Source organism: Chelon labrosus, assembly GCF_963514085.1.
Source record: "Chelon labrosus genome assembly, chromosome: 5".
In the NCBI taxonomy this organism is placed as follows: Eukaryota; Metazoa; Chordata; class Actinopteri; order Mugiliformes; family Mugilidae; genus Chelon; species Chelon labrosus.
In genome coordinates this window covers 11,771,794-11,791,970 of record NC_140341.1, presented here as the reverse complement: position 1 = coordinate 11,791,970, position 20,177 = coordinate 11,771,794, and the positions used below count along the sequence as shown (strand labels likewise).

The 20,177-nt window shown below is 43.5% G+C and overlaps 3 protein-coding genes across 5 annotated transcripts; all 3 read left to right on the top strand.

Moving 5' to 3' along the window:
* Positions 1 to 526: 526 nt before the first annotated feature.
* On the top strand, positions 527 to 2,990 carry col8a1a (collagen, type VIII, alpha 1a; the record flags this gene model as incomplete). Its single annotated transcript, XM_084544192.1, has 2 exons — positions 527 to 815; positions 904 to 2,990. The coding sequence occupies 2 exons, from the start codon at positions 527 to 529 to the stop codon at positions 2,838 to 2,840; spliced, it is 2,226 nt and encodes a 741-aa protein (XP_084400318.1). The 3' UTR covers positions 2,841 to 2,990.
* Positions 2,991 to 5,888: 2,898 nt separating this feature from the next.
* jagn1a (jagunal homolog 1a) lies at positions 5,889 to 6,529 on the top strand (the record flags this gene model as incomplete). Its single annotated transcript, XM_084543999.1, has 2 exons — positions 5,889 to 5,977; positions 6,067 to 6,529. The coding sequence occupies 2 exons, from the start codon at positions 5,889 to 5,891 to the stop codon at positions 6,527 to 6,529; spliced, it is 552 nt and encodes a 183-aa protein (XP_084400125.1).
* A 731-nt stretch (positions 6,530 to 7,260) lies between these two features.
* On the top strand, positions 7,261 to 20,177 carry tfg (trafficking from ER to golgi regulator). Of its 3 annotated transcripts, none has more exons than XM_084544587.1 (8): positions 7,261 to 7,413; positions 9,368 to 9,581; positions 9,693 to 9,776; positions 11,777 to 11,923; positions 13,181 to 13,348; positions 13,506 to 13,583; positions 18,726 to 18,818; positions 18,909 to 20,177. In XM_084544587.1, the coding sequence occupies exons 2-8, from the start codon at positions 9,398 to 9,400 to the stop codon at positions 19,337 to 19,339; spliced, it is 1,185 nt and encodes a 394-aa protein (XP_084400713.1). In that variant the 5' UTR covers positions 7,261 to 7,413; positions 9,368 to 9,397; the 3' UTR covers positions 19,340 to 20,177. The 3 variants fall into 3 exon arrangements, with proteins under 3 accessions (XP_084400713.1, XP_084400712.1, XP_084400711.1); XM_084544586.1 differs by having other exon boundaries at positions 13,437 to 13,583; positions 18,912 to 20,177; XM_084544585.1 differs by having other exon boundaries at positions 13,437 to 13,583.

The window sequence follows — 20,177 nt, the reverse complement described above, 5'->3', positions numbered from 1 at the left end:
GTGTCTGCGTGGGTTCTCTCCGGGTACTCCGGCTTCCTCCCACTGTCCAAAGACATGCTCATTAGGTTAATTGGTGATTCTAAATTGGTAGGTGTGAGTGTGAGTGTGAGTGTGAATGGTTGTCTGTCTCTCTGTGTTAGCCCTGTGATAGACTTGCGACCTGTCCAGGGTGTACTCCCGCCTCTCGCCCGATGACAGCTGGGATAGGCTCCAGCAGACAGAATGAATGAATGAAAAATCTACCTAGGTCAGCCCATGTTTATTCTGTTTACTCCTGAATAGAACAGGATAAATAAACCAGTTTTCAATCCATCATGTAGTTCCAGTATGTATCCAGCAGAGGGAGACAGACTGTGGTCTCTCCCGGCCTGAACTTAGTAAATGGAGATGTCCACTTGACTGCTTTGGAGATCATCCTGATGTTACAATAGAGGCTTTACTGCCAGCACACCATCGAACAAGATTTTATAAAAGCTGCAGCTTTACCTCATTTTTTTTTTCTCTACTTCCCATGCAGGCCTTGGCCATGCCTCCCCTCCCTGCTCCCCTGTTCCTGACGCTGCTGCAGCTTTTAGTCCTTACGTATGTGAGTGCTGCTGCATACTATGGACACAAGCAACACCCTCAACCATACCAACCAGTGCAACACATTCAACACATGGGCAAAGAAGGCTTTCCACAGCAACAATACCATGGCAAAGAGATGCCCTACATGCAGTATCCCCACTACAGGAAGGAGTTACCACAGATGCCCGTGCTCAAGGGCAAAGACCATGCTCGTAAAGGGGGCACCTATAATGGTGGCCAAGATAAAGGTGAGAAAGATCTTTCAAGAACAAATACATTTTGTTTACGTTCTTATCAAATTCAGTTCTGCTTGAACATTTATTTTATACCTCACAGGTCAGACAATCCCTAGTGGTGCTGAAGGAATACCTCAAGGCGAACAAGGACCAGCTGGGCCACCTGGCCCAGAGGGACCTGCAGGACCTCCTGGACCTCCAGGGGTCGGACAGCCAGGACCTGCAGGACCCCCTGGACCTCCTGGTCAACAAGGAGTGCCCGGTGTTGGAAAACCAGGTTTGCAGGGACTGCCAGGCAAGCCAGGAGGAAATGGTGGGGCTGGGCCTCAAGGAGAAATGGGCCCTAGAGGTGAAGAGGGGCCAGCTGGACAGCCAGGGCCTCAAGGTCCCCCAGGACCACCTGGGCTTCCAGGAATAGGTAAACAAGGGGCACAAGGATTACCAGGTCAACCAGGGCCCAAAGGAGAACCAGGTCACAAAGGCCTGCCAGGACTACCAGGACTACCAGGACCCAAAGGAGACAAAGGGATGGGCCAGCCGGGCCAGCCTGGTCACAAAGGGCTACCAGGGCCCCCTGGACCTGCTGGCCCAAGAGGGTTGCCTGGTTTTGGAAAACCAGGGTTAAATGGGGCACCAGGCCCCCTAGGGCCACCAGGAGAGAAAGGGCATCTGGGAGAGCAAGGACCAGCAGGACCCCCCGGAGAAGGAGGACAACCTGGCCCACCAGGTCTACCTGGTCAAGGAAAGCCAGGTCAAAATGGCCTGCCAGGACAGCCAGGCATGCCTGGTGGGAAAGGTCATCCAGGACCACCAGGTTTGCCAGGAAAGCCAGGACTGCCTGGATTTGGTAAGCCAGGACTCCCAGGACCTAAGGGTGATAAAGGTATGGGTGGACCACCTGGATCTCCAGGACCAAAAGGAGAGAAAGGTCATGGAGGACTGCCTGGTATGCTTGGTCCCCCTGGCCCAAATGGTCCACCAGGTCTTCCAGGTCCAATGGGACCCCCAGGGGGTTTAGGTGCACCTGGTCCTAAAGGGGACTGTGGAGAAGGAGGACCTAAAGGGCTTGATGGAACCCAGGGCCTTCCTGGTCCTCAAGGATTACCTGGTAAGGATGGCCTGCCAGGAGATATTGGAGAGCCAGGACCAAGAGGTTCACCAGGACCAAGTGGTCCAAAAGGAGGCGAAGGCCATAAAGGTCTTCCTGGTACGCCCGGTCCTCCAGGACTCACCGGGCCAAAAGGACAGGGTGGATTACCTGGTGAAGTGGGGCCTCAAGGACCCAAGGGAATCCCAGGAATGGATGGGACAGCAGGACCAATTGGGCTTCCTGGTCTTCCTGGGCCAAAAGGAGACACTGGCACTCCTGGTCCACCAGGCACCGTAGGTGAGGGGAGTCCAGGTTTACCTGGTCCCATAGGACCACAAGGAAAAGAGGGCCCCTCAGGACCCTCTGGACAAACAGGTCAGCCTGGCCCTCCTGGACCACCAGGTGCACCTGGAACACCTGGTATGTCTCCCGATTTGGCAGGAGTTCTCTCTGAGATGGGCCCTGGATTAGATGGTGTCAAGGCCGGAAGTTATGGAAAGAAAGGCAAATATGCAGGCAATGGTGCAGAAGTAATGGGTCCCAGTGGGTTGGAAATGCCAGCATTCACAGCAATAGCAACAACTCCTTTTCCACCTGTCGGCACTCCAGTCATCTTTGACAAGCTTTTATACAATGGTCGCCAAAACTACAATCCTCAGACAGGAATTTTCACCTGTGACCTGCCTGGCATTTATTACTTTGCCTACCACATTCATTGCAAAGGAGCTAATGTATGGGTGGCTTTGATGAGAAACGATGAACCAGTGATGTATACATATGATGAATACAAAAAGGGTTTCCTAGACCAAGCATCAGGGAGTGCAGTATTACCTCTACAACCCGGGGACACTGTGTTTATTCAGATGCCCTCAGATCAGGCCTCCGGACTCTATGCTGGGCAATATGTACATTCCTCCTTTTCTGGGTACTTGTTATATCCAATGTAAAACCACAAACTGAACGAAGAGAGAATGTGAGAATGTGATGTAAAACCTGAACATAAATTACATTTTTAAATGCAAAGTAAACAGTTGCTCTTTACAACAAAGATGAGAGGACAAGAATAATTGGTTGACGGAAGTTGTATGATCTGTATATACAGCAGCTTTTAAACTATAAAGCCCTGTAGCCGTTTGATTGAGGGGAGATGTGTTTTCTTTTACAGTTTGGAAGATATGAATGAATGTACAAACGGCATCCAACGAACAACTCAAAAATGGCCCCAGATGTATTTTTTACACACAAATGTGCCATAAATTTGTTATTAGGTACAAACACATGAAGGGAACATGTGACGTTTATGTAAAGGACAAAACAAACTGTACAGTGTAGTTACACTGTTGTAACAGTGTCAAATTTAGCCTGTGCACGTCTTCAAAATTGGCAGCTACACCATGTGACGAATAATGTGAAAAACTAAAACATGAAGACGCACATTCATTTAGGCAGGAAATGTATATTTTTTTGCATGAATACATTTCTATAAACACCGCTTCTCTCTGACCTCTCTGACCTCTTGAAAATGATAACGCAGATCACGGCAATGTCTGAATTAAAGCAGTTTGTACATGTTTTGTTATTTTAAAGGTAAACACATATCTATTTGTCTTTTTGGCAGATGTTAGAGTTTGGGAGAAATGTTATCCTATTTCGAATTTGCAGTGGACTGATTGTCAAGCTCTCGTGTAGATTTACCGAACAATTATTGTAAATGCTAAATACTATATGTGAGCGACCTAAATAACTTTCAGTTACAGTTATAAAATTATATATTCAGAAATCAAGATGTGTGTGAAGGGATTTCAAATTTCAGGTACACCTGTTATCTGTAGGTGATGATTAATAGCAATAAATGTAGAAGAACACAAAGCTTAGGTTGTCAGAACTAAATAATCCTAATTGAGAAAGTATGTTGGTGACTGACTTCTGCTCTTGAGTGACATTCAAAGTGTGAGAATGTAAAGTTAATTTTATGTTTTGATGTTTCCAGATAGGTTTGTGGGTACACATCTGTCAAGAAACTATTTTTTGTATAAAACACTCACTCACTCACATATTTGCAAAATTAATTTTGGATTGTTATTTTGAAATCTTCAACAGTGGGATTTGTTTAGAAGTGAGATAACCATGTCATAATCCACTGCATCCTTGGTGTGCTTACATTTTGCTGTATTACAATTAATGGACTGAAAGTAAATGTTGAATGTTGCAGCAATTTATAAAAACTATTATGTCAGTAATTTATTATTTTTACTGCTGATCATCTACATGCAATGAAGACAACGTGAATCAATATTTAATGGAAAATAACCATGGTGCTAATATTGTCGCTGTAACCAAATACTGTGTGTATTTCTGTTTTAAGTTTGTAATTTTTGTCCGTTTTGTTTTTTTCTAAATAAAGATTGTTTAATTACAAAATGTCACCATCCTAAACTTCACAGAGCGCAAACCAGACCTGAAGCTGGTGCATTAACAGAAAACGTATTGAGGCTCATCAGTCATCACGTATTTGACACTTCAAGTCAAATGTAATATCCTCGTGTTAAATACACTTTATGAACTAACTTGCAAGACATCAACACTCAAATTCTAGGTTTACAGCATCCCCTCCAGGATGACCGAAAAAAAATTCACATCTAGGACATTAATACTATAATTTATAGGGTAATAACTCATTTGAAATTAGCAGTAAAACCTTTCATTTTAGCAACTCAAGTTTAAGGAATAAGACAAGAAGTGTATAAGTTGCCTTAACCATATAATTGGATTTATAATGTGCACAATATGAAACTACTACCAGCTCATATTGTAACAAGTCAGCACCACAGATCTCCCGGTGAGCGTGTGTGCCGGTCTTTGCTAATTTATAGCACACTAATACATATTTCACATAATTAATAAGACAACATGAAATAATAATAACCCTTTAATTTATCCCACAATGGGGACATTTACATTTTTAAGGACAGTGCACAGAAGAGTTGCCAACGCACAAGATGTTCTAAATGCTAAAGCCTTAACATCTAGGAGAATGCATGTAATAAAAATCCCCATTGCAAATCTTTTTCTGGTAGACAAATCCTAAAAAATACAAAAAGAGAGAGACATAGACTCCCGTTCCTTAAAATAAAAAAAAAAATAAAATAAAATTAACACAGCGATGTCAAAATCACACAAAGGATTTCTTCTTATAGGGCGATTCATTCAGAAAATCTTGCAGTCCACAGTAGCAGCTCAAACCCTGGACCTGGGTGTGTTGTGAGGACAGATGCTGATGCTGCGATGGGAGGTGCCTACGGATGGTTGTGCGCATGCGCAGACCCGATTGTTCCCTACGTTCATCGCATCTTCTGCTGCTGAGGCGAATTTAAACAACGAGTTTGACAAAGAAAGACGGAGGAGCGGTAAGCATTGACGGTAGTATACATTCTGTTTGGTATCAGCACTCCTTTGTTATTGCTCAGTGCTAATAAAAAAACGACGTTAGCATAACTTACAATACGTATCTGTTCAAAGTTAATGCTGAATGAGGCTGGCTAACAACAGCAGCTAACGAGCTAGCCTGCTTCAAACCAACCAGAATAATCTGCTTTAGGATCATGAAACATGACAATTAGACAACAGCCTGTCGTGTTAAGGCTTATTTTATTTAATTATGCTGCTGCTTTATTTTTTTTTCTTTCACCTCAGTGTCTTTCAATTACACCTGCTCTCATAATAGGATAGGAGCAGGTTAAATGTGTAAAATATCAGCTTAATATGAAACAAAGAGTAAAATGATTAGTTTGTTTTTCTAGTAAAGGAATCATTTGAATCTTTCGGATGCCAAACATCAAAACATTCTCATCTTTATTTGATGGTACACTAAGCATATTTAAATATCCTGCATGTCTATTTATTTATCATTATTTATTAATTGTTTTGCGACATTTTATTATCCAAAATTTGATCAAAATAACCCTTTTTCTGTGTGTTTATAGGTTAACCTCAACATGACTTCACGTCCTGGCTTCAGAGCTTCTGCTTCTAATGGGGGTGACTTTAAACCCAGAGAGAGGGTGGCTCCACATTACCAGATGAGGCAAGTAACTTCTGTTTGGTATGTCTGATATTGGTTATTGCTCGTGAATGCTATCTCTAAACAGCAAACGCTTACTTTTTGTTTTGCAGTGCCTCCCTGAAGTCAGAGGTGCGGAAGCTAAACTTGGTCCACCTTCTGGTCTGGCTACTGGTGGCTGCACAGGTGACTGTGAGCCACCTTAACCTGGTGTCACACGACACAGTGTCCATGCCGTACCAATGGGAGTACCCCTACCTGCTCAGCCTCCTGCCTCTGCTTTGCAGCAGCCTGTCACTCCCAAAGAACAATATCAGTTACCTGGTCATATCCATGATCAGTGCGGGGCTGTTCTCAGTGGCACCTCTTATTTACGGTGGTATGGAGATGTTTCCCGTTGCGCAGCAGCTCTACCGCCATGGAAAGGCCTACCGCTTCATTTTTGGCTACTCTGCAGTGACTGTCATGTACCTCATCATGGTAATTGCTGTTCAAGTGCACGCCTGGCAGTTATATTACATGAAAAAACTTCTAGACTCATGGTTCAACACCACTCAGGAGAAGAAGAAGAAATAATGGAGTAAAGAAAGCTGCGACTGGGCAAATCAGTTTTTATCTTTTAGAGTCTTATTTATGTTTACTTATACAGTCATTATTATTATGTAACATCAAACTTTAGCGACCACTGTTCTTTGACTAGAATTATATGTACAATTCTTATTATCACAAATATTTATTTAAAGTAGATCATTAGTGTTTCGCGCACACAGTCGGGAGTGGCATCAAAGCAACATCAATAAACATTCAGTCACCTTGCACCCTATTGAACGCTCAGTGAAATGCTGGCTTTCTCAGAACATAGAGTTATGTAACTTACTATCAGAACAATGTTGTTATCTCTTTAAAAATGTGCCCTGCTTTGAACTGTAGAGGAACGATAGGGCTGTTCCAGCATATACATTTTACATAGAAATTGCTACTGTACGTGTTCAGGGAACCAGGTTTGAGCTGCAGATCTGCTAATGTTGTCTCCATCATTAAGTCTACCTCTCATGACATTATTCTGTAAATGCAGTTAAGCCATTAAAAAAAAATATAAAGTTACATCAGAATATCTGCCTGTATTTTATGTTTTTTATGTATTCTCCTTCAGCACCAGGACGCCAGCTTATTATGGTCTGTGAAAAGGCTTAAATATGAATTGTAAACCAAATAAAAACAATTGAATTAATCCTCATGTCGTTGGTTTAAATGCCGTGTTTAATCTTTAATCACAACGCACTTTGTCCCGGATGATCTGCGCATGCGCGTAATGAATGCCACGTACTGGTTGACGTTGACAGTCCGGACAACACTTCCTGATGCTGGTCCCCGGCTCTAGCTAGGTTAGCTAACAAATTTGATTTTCACGGTTTGGGGGAAACCTGTGAAATACAGCGTGGTCACGTCGTCTGATTCAGGTAAAACAACTTACTGGGTTTGGGCTCGTGTTTTATTTAAATTTACTTTTTACTACACAGTAGTTTAATAAGCTATCACTGTCTTGACTAAGATGCTGCTAGCTAGCGAGCTATGTAGTTAGCGCTAGCTGGCGACGCAGGAAGCTAACGCTATGCTAGCTCGCCCAAACAGGTGTCGAGCCTGCTTCACAAGAAGTTACTAATAAAAACAACTGCAAACTTGCTGATACATTCACACGTTAAATTATTTATTGTGTTACCAAGCTATGAATGTTCATTAAAGCTATTAGCCGATGCTAGTACAAGTTACACGGGAAACCGAATTTTGCTGACCCATTGCTGTAAAGTGAAATTAAAACAAGCCACATTACCGTAACTCTTCAATTATTAAATAGGAAATTTATCATATTATTGGTTTTAGCTGGGCTTGTGTAGTTTATACTGTCACCAGTGAGAAAGCAGTGGTAAAAGGGCCTAACATACGTTAACAGTGATAGCACACGTAGTAAATACGGCCACTGACAGATGACTGTGCGTTTGAGACTTGTATAACCAGCGTAAGATACGTTATAATTAAAGTGACATTTTAACGATTTAATGATTCACATTCTCCTGGTATTAATTCATTAGAGCCAATCACGACAGAAATCATTTTGCCGTTTTACCCCATTTATCATAGCTGTATGCTAAACGTTAGCTACCATACAATCCTTAGCATCCAGCCAATTATTCATCTGGCTCTGACAGCTAAAGCCTTAGCATTTGTGGAAATTAAATTGACTCTTGTATGTAGTCCAGCTTAAAACAGCAGCAGGTAACGTCATAGTTAATCCAGCTACATACGATAAGAGACACGTTAATTTAACTCTTTCCTTATTTGAATGCATTAGATTATTGTAGTTTTACTCTGGCATGATGATTTGCATATCTGGGCATACAAATCATCATGTTGTGATTTAAAATGGGGGTTGAAAGCCTTTCCCTCAACAAAATGGTTGATATTTTGGGTCAAAGTCTATTAGGAGGTCTGTAATTGCATATAATAGTCGTCGCCACCTCACTGGGTAATGTTTGACCCTTAGACTCTGCAGCTGAATGCAGTGATATTGTTACTGAGAAAGACAGTTTGATTAAATCCTTAAAGCCATGGGAAAATCTCTCTTCTTCTTACTGTATTTGTCGATGTCTGTGTAATCAAGACGGTGAAGATCAGTGACCGTAAACAAGAGCTGCTAATTTAATCATACACTTATTGTCCTTGGTTTTAATGTAACAACTTTCACAGCGCCCTCCTCCCCTGACCTGTTAACCTACTTACACAAACCCAGTCTTTTATTCCAGTCCTCATAAAAAAAAACATTCATTTATTTTTTATTTATACAGTGTATAATGATATATTTTGTTCTGTTAAGATAGATATACATGTGATTGCAAATAATTGAAACTTTCATACTAATATAGTGACTATAAATAGTGTTTTTTATATAAAATGCAATACATACAACTTGACAAAACATCCACATCATCCACAAATCCACAGTTTCCTAGAACCAGACCGTGAGTCCCGTCAAATGTATAGGAACTGCTGTAATCCTTTCCACAGCTTGCAAACCATGAACTCTATTATTAGAGTAGCACCATTTTTATCTTACTATTTCTGTGTCTTCCACAAATTTTCATTTAAGTCCTACAGAGATCACAAGACAAAAATACCCGGAAGATAATGTTAGTGACTTAAAATTAATTATGACCTCATAATTTTCTAATTAACCACAGGGCGCAGCACTCGTCCTACCGCTTGTACAACTATCACGCCACTGTGCATTTATTTGGTTTATTTATTTTTTTGTTATGTAGGCTGCAATTGAACATGACATTCAAGAAAGAGAGAGAATGAAAACTGGGGCAAGACGGATGTTGTACTTAAAGCTGTCACTCCTCTGTTTCCGTTAAGTGGTGGGAGCAGAAGAGGTCGGACGGCACCATGAACGGCCAGCTGGACCTGAGTGGGAAGCTGATAATCAAAGCCCAGCTGGGCGACGACATCAGACGCATCCCTATTCACAACGAAGACATCACCTACGATGAGCTAGTCCTGATGATGCAGCGTGTCTTCAGGGGCAAGCTGCAGAGTAACGACGAGGTTACCATCAAATACAAGGATGAAGGTGAGTCTGGAAACCTAAAAGTCTGAATGCTGGCAAGTTCCACTTAAATGCAGCCTGCGATTGGGAGTATGTGTCGTACAATGAATCATCTGGTCGCTTCCTCATTCACAGATGATGACCTGATCACCATCTTCGACAGCTCTGACCTCTCCTTTGCCATCCAGTGCAGTAGAATACTCAAATTGACTTTGTTCGGTAAGTCATTAAAGCATTTCCCTATTGTTGAGGAATTTGTGATTTGTTCTGCATATATTTAGCGTTTCATTACAGCTGTTACAGCAGCTGGCCACTGGAGGGCAGTCCAGCTTACGTTTCATACAGCAAACCTCAGCTCTTTACTGTCTGCACTCCCTTCTGACTAATTTGGGTGGAATCTCTGTCTCCTAGTGCTGGTTCAGAAAATAAACAACGTGACAGGTGGTAGATTGATATTCTCCCGAAAGCCTTTTGCACCAGTTATACTGGTTCCTCCTCGTAATCTTAAGTATGTACCAGCCCTGTTAACGTTGACATTCACTTGCTCAAGAGCAGAACACCAACAATCAGTAGGTCTCACCCTAACATGTTACTCGATTGTTTTTGTCACAAAGTTTTATTGAAACTGCAGGTGTTTTGCAGCATATATTACGTTATTTGTTATTAGATATAAATAAGTCAAAGAACTAAGTAAAGTAAAACTTGTCTCCCATCGTTTGACGTCTCAATTGCTTGGCCTCAGAGTTGAGATATTGTTTAACCTGGAGCTCACCCACTTTGCGTCAGCTAAGGCTTTTTGTTTCTATCATCACTACAACAAGATTAATTTCATCCCGTGGTCTGTTGTCAACACATGGCTGCTAGTCTCTTCCCGCACGTACGCCCTCTAACCCACACTCTTTAGTTTTGGATTTGAAACGACAGCATTGAATTTTGTTTTATGTGCTCTGCTCTCTGTCCTCCTTCTCCTCCACAGGGCCTGAAAGAGTTTTTTTTTTCTCGTTTTTTTTTCACTTCTTAGAAATCAAAGCTGAGCCCTGGCTCATGTCATGTCATGACCTCACGTGGAAATTACACTCTCCAACGTGTGCCTCAGATTCAAAGGCAGAACGAGTAGCTGGAACCTAACGACGGCCTGCGTCTCAGCGCTGTGCCTCATGACACCGTGCGTCTCTGTTCGGCATTATCCAGTCAAACAGAGAAACTAGTGTGAGAAAGGAATGTACAGCAAACTGCGCTGCCTCGCGCCGAATCTTTTGCAGTGGAAAAATTCTCTCCTCAGTCAATTTGCAGTGGGATAATGCGCGGCTGAAAGGAGTTAGAGGTGCCCACGTGGAACAATGGCTTGTGATTATGAAGCGCACAGCTCTTCTGTCAGTCTGGCCGCTATTGTGAATGGTTTTGTGTCGTAGAATAAACCGTGTGATGGATGATCTGTGTAATCCCTGGTATTTAAACTGTGGAGCCAACAGAACTGGGACAGATCATTATTCATGACATCCACATACTTATTGTACAGCTGTTCAGGTACACACTGAGTTTACACTTCTGATTATGCCAATGCTCGTTATAACACGGAGTTGAGCTGTTACTAATCTTACCATTCATTTTGACTGTCAACCAGTGACATATTTCCAGTCAAATGGAGTGACCAACATGTTGTGAATGTTTGTGGTCGTATAGGAGCTCCAACTTTTTGCCACAATGTGCAGTTCAGATGTTTCTCTGGTACAGTAACAGTACGTTGTCAGCTGTTTGGCCCTTACAGAGACTTTAAATTTATAATTTGTCTATAGAGATTTAAGTGTTTCTAAGGTTATGGGCCAATGCTTTTTTTGGGTTTTCTTGCCACATTTGGTTTGGTTTACCATCTGCTGGGCTGTTGACACGTTTGTGCATGGTCTAACCCAGATATTCCAGAGTCCGCGTCTGTGACTCCCATCTAGACCGTGGTCTGTGTCAGCGAGCGGTTCCAGCTCAGGACAACATTGCCCCACATGGGAATAAATGACATACTGATTATGTTGTGTGGAAATGGATTAATATTTCAGTTTTACAAGAATAGAGACTGTAACAGAGACTTCACACACGACAGGAGTAGCCTCTGCGGAGAGATGAAGTGACTTTGCTGAACTTCCCACTTCCTAAATCTAAGGGATTTGTTTGATATGCCCACCTGGATCACCCTGATCACCCTCTCTTCATCTCATTGTCTGCAGTGAACGGTCAGCCGAGGCCTTTGGAATCCAGTCAGGTGAAGTACCTGCGCAGAGAGCTCATCGAGCTCAGGAATAAAGTCAACAACCTCCTCGACAGCCTGGAGCCCCCCACAGAGCCTGGATTAGCTGCTACAGCACCAGACAGCGGTAAGCTTCTCCCCCCCGATGTTATCGTATTGCAGATGTGCATTCACTTGCCAGTTCGTTAGGTACACTAGCGACAGTGCTGCACTAAATCTCATCATGAAGGTTATGATATCCAGCATTTGTTTTAAATTTGTTTAACTCAACTAGGTTTTCATTTAGGAGGCTGCGGTTTGTAGTACTATGAAATTTTATTGCGTTATTGTGTCGTATGGACACATTTTTATTATTTTGACAAACCCGTTTTAGTCAGTGGGCTAGGCTAAATAAAATATATTTAAATCCAGTTTAACAGCACCACAAACTGTCCTCCAGAATGACTATACAGTGCAATTACCACCTTTCTGGGGCAGTTTCATCATAAGCTGAACATTATAACAGTCAAGAAGGGAGATTTAGTGCAGGACACTTATAATGTAATGGATTTATTTTCATCAGTTAACCTAATGAACTGGCGCTCGAGTCTATATCGGTATCGGTGCATGAGCTCTCAGATGTGCATTGAACCAGAAGGTCAACCTCTCTTTCTGTAGTTCTTATAATTTTTGTTTTTCTTTTACATTTCACACCATCTATATAGAAAGTGTCTTGATCTCATTTTTGTGCTTTGCGTGACCTCCCTAACAAATAACAGTACCACAGCCTTAGTGCCAGAATAGTAAGAGCTGTGTCCCACAAAGACACTGGCACCAGACTGAGACAGTTTATAAGCGTCAGCCACTGTTAGAATAATTTAATACGTATTTTTGAATGAATATTTGTCTGCAATTATACACTTTGTTTGTGGTCACTCCCACCCACATGTCAGGCAAAAATAGGCCCTTCCCTCATCATCGTAGCCGTGTGACCAATGGACCTTTATAAACAACACGTGCAGTCTTGGTCGCAGGCTGCTGTAGGATTCATTTGTCCACTTCTGAACAAATACAAGTCATTTTCCTGGAATAACAGAGTTAAGTAGAAAATGATGATCTTTAGTTTGCAGTCTAGTACCACTCCGAGGCAAACAGGTGGATTTGATTTTTGAGACAAATGCAGGAGAATAATCAAGGGTTTTTTTGTTTTTTTATGAGCCTTTGGCAGTTTTTATTGTTAAGTCTTCCTCTTATCTCCGTTTATATTACATGTTTTTGTTCGTGCAGTAATAACAAGTCTGTTTATAATCAGCCCAAAACGCTGCAGGCATGCATTTCATTATTACCGTATTTTATCTTCCCTTTGTCTCCCTGGTGCTTGACACGTTTCTGGCTGTGTTTGTAGAATCAGTGGATGGACGTGAAGGAAAAGTCGTGGCAGCAGATCCCATGCTGAAACATGCCACTCCAGTCAGCGCAGCGAGCATGTCGGCCTTCGACCCGCTAAAAAACCAGGACGAAGTCAGCAAGAATGTCATCTCGGCTTTCGGACTCAGCGAGGACCAGGCTCCAGGTATTGCAGAATATAAACGACGCTTTGTGTGTTTGTTTTGGTTCATTGTGTCGCTGTGGTGTAAGGTGAGCGTTCGTCTTCTTGGTAGCACCCCCGGCAGTTGCACCAGAGGAGCGCTCAGGAACCCCTGACAGCATTGCTTCCTCCTCATCTGCAGCCCCTCAGCCAGGAGTGCCCCCCCAGCCGCAGGCTCCCTATGCCGGAGTGCAGCAGGGACCCCCAGCTAGCATGGACGGTGAGTCACACACACACGCACACACACGCACGTTTACAAAAGCAATCTCAGTGGCATTATGTCCTAATGAGCACAGGGAGTCAGAGACTTTGCAGTGTGGGTGGTTGTATAATTACAGGTTTTACAGTGGTGCAGTTAAATTAGATAATTTTCCTATAATGCCACCAATATCTCCTTAACAAAATATCACACACTGCTAGACAGTTTGCTAGTTTTCCAAAGAGTTGTTCAACTAAAGAGTTTTTATTTTTATGCATGGCACAAAGTGCCCCACAATAAAAGCTAAAATGTCTAGAAATACACCCAGGTGGTGGTTTATTAGGCACAACAGTCCTATCAGTCCTTCTTACACGAATGTTATTGTGTTGATATAGAGTTAGAAAAGTTCTTCACCTTGATGGGTGTTCTGGAGGATGTAGTCTGTGGTGGCGTTGAACTGCATTGCTCTGTTCGTAGATGATGTTTCTGTTATTCAGCCTACAATCTTTGATGGACATAGAATAGAGTAGTGGGGGAAAAAGCCAGATTTCAGGCCACTCTCGACTGTTCCCACATTTGAACTGGGCTCTCGAAAAGAAAGGACACACAGCCCGTACTCATCTAGTATTGTGTACTAAATAATGTTCATTTCATTACTTGCTAGTTCATCCCTCATTGGACTGTTTGCCCCTCTGTCGTCAATGAGCTGCAACAGACGAGATTAGGTGGTTGTTTGGATCTGAGTATAACAAATGGAAGGAACCCAATAAATAAATACGGTAAAGAATTAAAATTAAAAAGAACAAATCGGGCACGGATTGAACGTACTCGTCTTTATTACGCTTTACAGTTCTCCATCCGTATTTAAGATAACTGTATGCGCTGTGAGGTCCTTTTTTTAAGCAGTCGGATCCGTTTTTGCTCTTGAATCAACTGTTTTTTTTTTAAGAAATGACCTCGTGGTTGTACGTGGTGTAACCTTAAACACGGTGTAAACACGAGTATCGAAGGAATTAATATTTATCTCACTGAGAAGAGGCCTTATCACGGCTCTCCCTTGTGTTTAGTCATCGACGCCAACACGTTTGATGCGAACCAATGACCTAGATAAAGATAAATGAATGTAAGAGCAGGCATTGGGTTGGGGAAAAAAAAAAAAAAAAACTTGGTCCGACTCCAACGATGAGGTCTTACGTGCCAGTCTCCCCATTACCTTTATACATAGTTCTCACTTAACATTTATTGACCCATTTAGTTTTTGTTTTGGCTAAAACAGGTGCAGCCCCCGAGGTGTAGCATTGTGTTTGTATTGTTTACCACATTGCCATTCCTGTGAGTGTGTTGGACTGTTTGTAACCTGTGGTGGTTTGACCCAGATGAATGTGAAGCTAAAGAAAAAGCCTCACGTTGCACCCTGTGGGGGCTCTACTGCTGACTGCTGACTGCTGACTGCTGACCACACCTGCAGCACTGAGGAGCAGCACGCAACGCTGCGTGACTTGTTCGACTGGTAGTTTCTGGTTCGGACTGGTTGCGGCAGCGGGTCGTACCCGCGGGGCTCAGTAAGAGTTTTAGTTGGTCCCAGACGGAGGACTCGGTCGCACGGTTAGCCAGCGACACATAATGTTTCACGCCGACTGCCAACTTAACAGAAAGCAGCTCATGCTTCATTTTTTCCTCCTGTAACAAGAGCGGTCGGTACATTTTCTATGTCAAATGTGTAACTTGTTCTTCCTGACCTAAAGTTCGACTAGTTGCTAGATGTGGTGATGTTGGGATGTCACGTTGGAGGTCTTGATTCATCGGTCAAAGCTCGTACATGGGTAAATAAAATGTCAGCTTGGTTTAGCCTGTTGGTAAGAATAAGAGAACGTGTTTTTGTGGATCATATTTATTGTTTTGTCATCGCTTCAAGCCGTTCGTGCTCTGTCGTCGCTATATCTGCAACGGTTGTATCCACAGTAGCATCACAAATGAGTGTCAGATATATCTTTTATTAATTTATTGTCACAATACACCGCTAGATAAGTTAAATGCACAAGACATACCTCTGACCAATCATTTCAGTGTTTCCGTTTATGTGCACAGGTGCAATTTGCCCTTCCTTACTCTCGTAACTGACTAGATATAGTGTACAGGTACATGTGTCAAAGAACAAACAATGTTGTGGTGGTTTTTTTTGCCCCATTGCTCTCATAAAGCATGTCTCTCCACTAGTTGGATCCCCTCTCGCTTCTCTCCCTAAACCACAACTATTCCTTTGTATGGGCTTAAAAACCACCATGTGATGATGATGGTGTGTGTGAGTGCTAGTTAGCAAAAAATAGAGACGTCTGAAGGTGATTGTGGCTGATTACAAGAATCACGTTCTCCTAGTTGAACTCTCAGTCGTATCGTAAATATTTGAAACATCTCATCAAAAACTGGTCGGCCCAGTTGTGTAGTTGTTCAGCACTGACGCCACGCAGCAAGAAGATGCTGGGTTTGAACCCTCCAGCTTCCTCCAACAGTCCAAAGACAAGGCTTGTTAGTTCAGTTAATTGACCGTAGTGTGGATGATTGTTGTGTAAACCGTTACAGATAAACCCAAATAGTCTGAAGCGCAGTATTTGATGCAAGGAGACGAGAAAACATCCTTTCTCCTTTGAGATCAACAAATCAGTTTTAGTACATCGAGTACATGGAAGCTGTTGTTTGATGCCATCATCTCGTCCTGTCCTGTGGCAGGTTGTTAAAGACGTAACCAAGCTCAACACGGCAACAAACAGCTGGTTTGCCGTGTCTTCTCTTCCAAGGCGGCAGATGGTTGGCCCTTAGAGATGCTCTCAACCCTTTCCTCAGTCTCTGCCTTTTATCTGTTTGCAGACTCTGTTGTCGATGCATCGAGTCGAGTTTATAAAAGGTGTTTAGCGAGATTGGACGCCAGCGGAGCACGTGTGGCCCTAAGCTGGCTTTCAGTGCAGGTTTAGGTTACCATAATCAGATCTATAAGCACATGGTAAGGATTTCCTCCTGTTGTCTGGTGCTGACGGACCCTTGGCGATAGTTTACGTCTGTGTAAAGGAACTGTAAACACGTGCGTATGTAAGAGCGGCTTGGACACTCGCATGAGGCTCTTTATCAGATGGGCAGGCGTGTGTTTGGTGTGAAATGTTTATTTAAAAAATGGGACCTTGTTCCCATGACTCCTTCTTGAGGCATGTGGAGGGGTCAGCAGGACTACAGCCAAATGCTTCTCATGCCAGTGAAAATCTTCTGACTGGCTGTTTTTTTTCCTTTTCTTTTCTTTTGAAGCCATGCTTTAGCGAAGCCTCAGTCGTATCGGTGTCCCCGATGACCGACCTCTTGGCTGTGTTAGAGGGAAATGAACCCCCGGGCCAAAGGTCCAACAGCCACGCATCCCTCCGTCGCTCTTACGTAACACTCACGATGGATTACAGATGAGGGGAACAGGAAGAGCAGGAGCTAATTTCACACACACATGCCTCCTCACGTAATAAAGACCACAGTGCTCATGTATAAGGTGCTGTCAGTAAGGTAACAGATGGTTGCCACATCACCTCAACGTCTGTAAAAGGACACCGACCACGATTCCTTGAGTATTTAGTCGTTATTTGTCTACTGCACCAACGTCAGGTCCTCGCAGGGTAGACGATGCGAAGGGGAATCCATTAATTCTTCCTAATAATGGACACTGTGCCTGGGTGTAATCCTGATCCCTTTACTTTCATAGTTTTTGCATTCAGAGTCTAATGTTTTTCACAAGCAATAATTCAGTTTTCCTGGAAACGCAAGAGAGTTTGAGTACAGTTTCCATTACCCTCCCATACAACTCTAATGCAATGGAAACATCGCTTCAGTAAATAGGACGAACCTTAGACGTGACGCGACAACGGGAGACTGCTCCCCGTCTGCTCAGCTCGTTGAAGCCCTCGGCTCAGGTATTGCGTACCGTCGGCTGCAGCCTGAAGTGACTCGTTGAATAATGAATGAGCGCGGTGAAAATCATTACAGTAAGTTGAGACGGATAAGTGTGAGCCCTGCTTCTTAGAGCCGGTGTCTGACAGTTGGTGTTTTTGACTTCTTCTCTTTTGCTGTGGTCAATTATTTTAGATGCAGGATGAGCCACTGTATTGATTTAGACCAGTCATAGAAGAACTAGACATCCTGTACACCGTTAATTGTTCATCTACACTGTAAATTAAATGAATTAGTTGCTAAAACTTCTTGAAGGACACGTAGTTCTGTCAAGTGAGCTTCAGACTTAACAGTATAATCTCATAAGCGTTCCCAGCAATCTCCTTTCTGCTCTGCACAGTTTTAGATTCTCAACAACTATAAGGGCCCTCCCAAACAGTGGAAAATCAGCACCAGCTCCTCGAGCGTCGTCACCTCAATTATGTGCCAGGCGCGGAGATTCAGGCCTTGTTAAGGGAAAACGCCGGCTTGCCAAGTCTTTGCATGTTTGCGGAGCACTTAAGCATTCAGAGGAAAATTTGATGAGCAAATTAAAATAACAAGGGAAAAATATTTGTAGGGTTTTAGAAAACCAAAAAAAGATGTGTAATGGCATCACTGTCAGGCGAAATGTGTTACTGATTCTTGGCCATGTTGGTGTAACACGACGCTCCGGGTTTCCTTGGATATTCCTTGAAGACTCTTAAGATTTACTTTTTAAAGTACATGACTGAGATTGGCTGGCTGTGACCGTTCTCCGTGTGTGCACCGGTGAAGTCATAGTTAATTAAAACGCTGCAGGAAGTCACCGGCACGTAAATCTAATTACGTCTGCCTATAGTGTGTTTACATGTGCTCGGCCTGCTGCATGCTGCTCCGTAGCTCGGAGCCACGTCTTTACGTGTAACGTGCAGTAAAGAGGTTAGAAACAAACAGTTGTGTCAAAGCGGTTGCAGCTGTTTTCACTGACGTGCCACTCTGTCCAGATGCACAGGTGTTTCCATTAAAACCTGTTTACATTTAGGCTTGTGCGTGTTTGGGGCAAATTGGTCGTATCTCAAATGTAAATGCAACTCTGTGGTTTCAAGGTGTTGAAATCCATCTCTCCAAGGCACATAGATGATCTTTTCTCCTCCCTGACAGATGTAATAGACGGCTCAGATTTGTGTGTTTGTGTCTTATTCTTGTTTGTCTCTGCCTCCTCAGGTCAGGGGTACCAGCAGTACCAGGCTCCAGGTGGATACCCGCCTCAGCAACCAGGTGCCCCACAGCAGCAACAGTACGGTATGCAGTACCCTGGTAAGAACACATCTGATCAGAATTTGGAAAAGGGTCCAAACTGAAGTCTCCTTTTGAGAGTGAATTAATAAGTCTCCCTTCATCTCTCAGCAGGATACAACCCTCAGACTGGAGCCCATCAGCCTGGGGCCCATCAGCCTGGAGCCCATCAACCTGGCCCGCCACAGCCACAGCAGCAGCAGCAGTTTCAGAACTACGCTCCTCCCTCCACCCAGGCTCCGGCCCCAGGTCAGGCCCCAGCTGCAGGTTTCCAAGGTGGGCAGCAGCAGCCCCATCCATCTCAGGCAGCCCAGCAGTATCCACCAGGAGCCTTCCCTCCCCAAAACTATACCTCCCAGGCCTCCCAGCCTGCTAACTACAGCATGCCGCCCAGCTCCCAGCCTGGCCCAGGGTATCCATCCCGCCCGGGATTCACCCCGCCTCCAGGCAGCACCCCTCCACCCGGAGCTGCTAACCCATATGCCCGTAACCGCCCCCCTTACGGCCAGGGCTACACTCAGCCAGGTCCAGGGTACCGGTAAAAGAGGATAGCGGATGTTACTGATCCTAACACACCCGAAACCTCCCCCGCCCCCCTCCCCATATGTGGCTCCAACTGTTTGAAGGGCGCAGGCACTGCTTTGCACCTGCACCCTCACCCCCTTACAAATATCAATCCAAATACGAAACAAGCAAAACCCCCTCCCCCTCCCCCTCCGAGTCTGATGGTTAGTGTTTGTACGCTGTCTCTCCCAACACACCGCTCCCTTCTGGCCCTGGTGAATATTCCTTGTGTTTTTACCCCTCTCTCTTCTCTCCTGCCACCCCCTGGCTGTCTGCTCTGCCCTCTTGTATCCGTCATTGTAAACAAAAAATGTACCCAGTCTGTAAGCACACACCTGGGAGACCAAAACGGGCTGTTGCACAAACTGTCCACTTCGTTTTTTTTTCATGGTAACGCTTCATTTTTTGCGATTGAGATCAAATCTCAACCGGATATCCTGACTTTACGTAGATTCATTCATAAGACACTATCTCAATGAAAGTTACCCATTAGTCTTTTTCTTTTTTGCTGTTTCTGATCAACTTCACCACCATGTCTGTATTAACGATGTGTCAATGAAACCGCCCCATGTTGGGAACACTAGCTAAGTGATGGCTTATGGGAGGTGTAGATCACCCATGTCATGAAGAAGGCTTCTTTTGTTTAGCTTCTTATATCACCTCCAGTAAATCTTGCTATTCCTTTTTCTCTCTTTATCACTGGTTTTTACTAATATATCAAATTCCACCTTCAAGTGAGATTAGTTGTTTATGTATAAACTGTAACATTTTTTTTTTTTTTCTTGAACCTAATAAATGATTGAGACCCTGTTGGAA

Coding starts and splice junctions, on each gene's coding strand:
- tfg (XM_084544585.1), top strand. CDS start 9,398: ATGAACGGCCAGCTGGACCTGAGTGGGAAGCTGATAATCAAAGCCCAG. Junction 11,924..13,180: donor TGCTACAGCACCAGACAGCG/GTAAGCTTCTCC, acceptor CTGTGTTTGTAG/AATCAGTGGATGGACGTGAA. Junction 13,349..13,436: donor CAGCGAGGACCAGGCTCCAG/GTATTGCAGAAT, acceptor TCTTCTTGGTAG/CACCCCCGGCAGTTGCACCA.